The sequence below is a fragment of the Penaeus vannamei genome, chromosome 4, assembly GCF_042767895.1.
Source record: "Penaeus vannamei isolate JL-2024 chromosome 4, ASM4276789v1, whole genome shotgun sequence".
Classification (NCBI taxonomy): Eukaryota; Metazoa; Arthropoda; class Malacostraca; order Decapoda; family Penaeidae; genus Penaeus; species Penaeus vannamei.
Window position 1 is genome coordinate 18,823,447 of NC_091552.1, and position 5,000 is coordinate 18,828,446.

General features: G+C 37.7%; 1 protein-coding gene across 1 annotated transcript in view; it reads right to left on the reverse strand.

The window, feature by feature from the left end:
- Positions 1 to 5,000, reverse strand: part of LOC113829279 (uncharacterized) — a 6,537-nt gene that overhangs the window by 1,518 nt on the left and 19 nt on the right. Inside the window, exons 1-4 of the mRNA XM_027382403.2 lie at positions 3,652 to 5,000; positions 2,011 to 2,076; positions 1,322 to 1,429; positions 40 to 270 (exon numbers count right to left, since the gene is read on the reverse strand). The exon at positions 3,652 to 5,000 is cut by the window's right edge and continues 19 nt beyond it. Of these exons, the coding sequence (XP_027238204.2) occupies positions 40 to 270; positions 1,322 to 1,429; positions 2,011 to 2,076; positions 3,652 to 4,782 (1,536 nt within the window). The 5' untranslated portion in view covers positions 4,783 to 5,000. The remainder of the gene's footprint in view (positions 1 to 39; positions 271 to 1,321; positions 1,430 to 2,010; positions 2,077 to 3,651) is intronic.

Genomic DNA, 5,000 nt, shown 5'->3' on the forward strand with positions numbered 1-5,000 from the left:
AGACAGACGGCTTGCAGACAATCCCCCGACTGACCCTACCTGTATCAGCCTATCCTCCAGCGACTTGGCGACCTTCTTCAGCTCCTTCTTCAGCTGGTCGGCGGTGGACTGGGCCGAAGCGACAGCCGAGGACGACACGCTTGTCACAGCAGCATCGAGAAATCCCAAGGACGACCTCCGTAATTTCTCGAGATGCCGAAGACTTTTGTCGAGGGTCGCACGCACTGCTTCGTTCACCTGGTCCTGCGCGGTCTCCACCTCGGCCAGCACCTGTTGGGGCCGGGGAGGTGAGATCAGGGTAAAAGGGACAATACGATGTTGAGGAGGAGGAGGAGGAGGATGGAGATAGAAATAATAGTTATAGGATAACAATAACAATATTGATATTATTTTCCATTGTCATTATAATAATTTTATTAGCATAATTATTATTACTGTTATCAATAACACTACTATTATCATTATTGTTATCATTATGATAATTATTATTATTATCACTATCATTGGATCATTATTATCATTGCTATCATTATCATCATAATCCTCAATATTATTCTTATTGTAGTAGTAATAGAAGTATTATTACTAGTGCTATTACTAGTCGTAATAGTAGAAGTAGTATTACCATCATTATTTTTATTACTTTTATCATTTTTATTATAATTTTCATTATTATTGATATAATCATTATTATTATTATTGTTGTTGTTATTATTGCTATTTTTAATGTTATCATTATTATCATTGTTGTTGTGGTTATTATTATTGTTTTTATTTCTATATTTCCATTATTATTATTATTTTCATTATTATTGTTATTATCAGTCTAGTCATTAGAATTACCATTCTTATTATTATCATTATTGTTATTTTATACGTTTTTATTATTATTGTTAGGATGATAACAGTTAAAGGCTGAAATTATATTAGATTTAAAGTATGACAATACAAGAATATTCTTTTTTTTGTCAGACCGTCATATGTTATCCTCATCATCAGTATCACCCAAATTATCATTATCATTATCAATATGATCATTATGATGACAATTATGACTGCGACAGTGATTAGAATCATTTTGATTTTTATCATTACAATCATTTATCATTTTTATCATTACAGACTTATAACCAAGATTGTTTGTCGTCATTCTTAATATTAGTAGTATTTACACTAACATCACGCTCATTATCATCGTATGTTTATCATCTTGTTATTATCATTACATTATAGTTTATATCATCACTGCTGTAATAAAAAAGAACAACAATACCAGCAACATCGTTAAATATACAAATAATACAAAAAAGGAAAACAGTACCTCATTGGTATGCATATGGAGGCTGGTACCGTAATAGATTCGCAGCCCATCCAGCTGGTCGCGTATTTCCCGCAGCTGGTTGTCAAGATCCTGCTTCACTTCGATCATCTGGAAGGCCATAGGCAGGTCAAGGGGTCAAATGAGGTTTAGACGTTTTGAACTATTTAAATTAAAGAAATATTATAAAAAAGAACAAAAGTATGAATCACATCTGCAATTTAATTAATGCATATTCATCTACAGCACTGACTTCTAACATTTTCTACAATCAACAGGGCTGGGGCTCAGTTCATGAAATCCGTATATGAATTGTACACATCTATACATACATACACACGTATATGTATATGCATGTATGTGTGTGTATTATATATATATATATATATATATATATATATATATATATATATACATATACATATATATAAATATATACACACACACACACACACACACACACACACACACACACACACACACACACACACACACACACACACACACACACACACACACACACACACACACACACACACCACATGTACATGTGTGTATGTGTGTGTGCGCGCACGTGTGTGATCATTCCATATATGATACAAAATATAAAACACAGATCCAGCAAACCGACGCTTCGCAAGTAAACGGCAAGGAACACGAAAGGGAAATAAGAGAAATAGGGAACACCTTACCCCAACGTCCTGTGCCGACTGAGGGTGGACGCTGTACGCGGTCTCGTTCTCGCCCCCGTCCGCTATCTGAGGGTGGAAGGTTGTTGCTGTTGTGGTCTTTCTCTTTTTCTCTTCTCTTAAAATAGGTAAATAAAACAATGGCAGTCGAGTATATAAAGAAAAGGATTCTTTGAACATGAATGACGATATTTTACAAACAATGAGTAAAGGAATACATATATATATATATATATATATATATATATATATATATATATATATATATATATATATATATATGTTTGTGTGTGTGTGTGTGTGTGTGTGTGTGTGTGTGTGTGTGTGTGTGTGTGTGTGTGTGTGTGTGTGTGTGTGTGTGTGTGTGTGTGTGTGTGTGTATTATTATCATTATCATTACTATTGTTATTATAATTATTGTTACTATCAATACTATCATTGCTATTAATATCATCATAATAATTACTATACCAAAAAATCAACATTATTACTATTATTATTATAATCATAACAACATGATAATTGTACTAATAGCAATGATGACAATGATAAGAATAATAATGGTATTATCTTTAGTGTAATTTTCTTCACCATTACCTTTGTCATTATCATTATCATCATTACTATCATTATTGCTATCATTAATATTATTACCATTCATATCATTATTCCTATCAGCATTGTCATAATCGCTGCTGTTCTCATTATCATCACCATTAGTAATACTAAGTGAAAAATCCAATTATGACAAAACAACGAAAAATGGACAAAAACTGTAAATTCTGCTGATGCTCTGTTCACTGGCAGCGTCCCTTTCTGGTTGTAGCTGGTAGTCGCGAGTACTTGAGCTTCGTGTATACAAACTGGCGAACGAGAGATTTTGTAAACAACGAGGGGGTTCAATGAAAGGGGTTGCCAGGATGGAGGCAGTCACATATGTATACATACGTACATACATACATACATATATATAAATATATACATATATATGCGTATATATATGTGTATATATATATATATATGTATATATATATATATATATATATATATATATATATATATATATATATATATATATATATATATATATAATGTGTGTGTGTGTGTGTGTATACATACAAACATACATATATATATATATATTTATATATATATATATGTATATATATATAAATGTGTACATGACTGACTTTTCGCCGAATGCTTTCCACTGACAGCCTTTCGGGCGAACGGCCGATTCGACATTCTACCAAATGGAGCTGAGGTAAGTTTACTGAGACCATTTTCATATTATAATAAAGGAAATACACACACAAACACATACACACACATTCACACATATGTGTATGTGTGTGCGTATATATATGTATATATATATGTATATATAAATATATATTTATATAGATAGATAGATAGATAGATATATAGTGTGTATACATATATATGTATATTATATATATATATAGTGTGTATATGTATATATGTATATTATATATATATGTATATATATATGTGTATTATATATATATATATATGTATATATTTATTTGTATATATATGTATATATATATGTGTGTGTGTGTGTGTGCGTGTGTGTGTGTGTGTGTGTGTGTGTGCAAATGTTTTTTTTTTTCTACCACTTACCGGCACTACGCAAAGTTGGTTTGCGTTTTCGCGGAAGTTCATCTCCGTCAGGTTCCGGAGAGCAAGCAAGGGCGCCACGGCCGTCGTGAGGTTCTCGTGCGCCCGAACGAGGACTTCGATGTCGCCTTTTGCGATCGCCAAGGCCTCAGCCAAGGTGGTGTTTATCGTTTCTTGTACCAGAATCCCGACGTCCTCTTCCTGTTTCATCGCGCTGGTCGTAAGCGTATTCTGCAGCTCCTGAAGGCGATCGTCCATACCTGTGAGGACGTCTCGAGTTTCTGAGCGCACCAGCGTCATGACTGAAGCGAGGGCAGCGAGGAGGGTATCCTGTAGGACGCGCTGTCTGAGGGAAGAGGTGTGCAGGACGGCCCCGAGGCGCTTGTCCATGGCCACGTTGGAGACCCGGATTCGATTGAGGACGGCAGTAAACAGCTGCTTCGTAGTGTTAGTCGAAGGGCGCTCCACGTCCTCGAGGCGAGCTAAGGATTCTTGGATCTCCGTCAGCGCCTCACAACCGGGAGGAGAGGAGGGAGACGCAAGGGAAAGTGACGCGTTCTCCACGGTCTCTCGTAGTTGGTTCTTCATCCCCTCGAGGGCCCCGTCGACGGCGAGGGTGAAGTTGGTAGCCTGGGCTTCCAGCAACTCTGAGGTTTCTTCCCGGCCGTCGGAAGCGCTAAGGATCCCATCGAGGCGCTGTTCTAGCTGAGCGACGCTCGCCGCCACGGCACTAAAGGTGGCATTGAGGGCCCTCACGTCGTCACTCAGCGAATCAAGCTTGGCTCCCATTGCACTCAAGGCCTCCGCTGGTCCGGGATTACCTTCCTCGCTTGGCCGACCCCCCAGGCCCTCGGCTGAAGGCTTCCTCTCTGAGACCAGCGCCGTCAGCTCCACAATCTTGGCCTCCAAGACATCCACTTTATTAACTTTGTCGATGAGAGCGTCTAGCTTTTGGAGAGCGGTTTCCTGCCTCATGTAGAGACTGGACAGCGGCGCCACCACCGGCTCTGTCACTTCGTCGACCGCTGAAGCCTTAGTCAGGGGACAACAGATCATGGCTCCCAACGCCACCAGGTGCCACCATCGCGACCAACCTCTCTTCTGTCCCGATGCCTCACTCTTCTTAAACCCCATTTTTATCAATGGTAAAATTATTGTCTTCGTGAGACATAAACAGAAAATGTCTATAACTTTATTTCTGTCTCTAAACACTCATTTTTCGCTAATTTAAAATCAAGCTTGGGTAACGAAAATTCGCTTTTTATCCGGGAATCTCGTTCCTGTTTTATACCAACAAAATATGAAATAACTAACGCACTCAGTCCAGCGAGGCTACAAATTCCTCTTCTTCA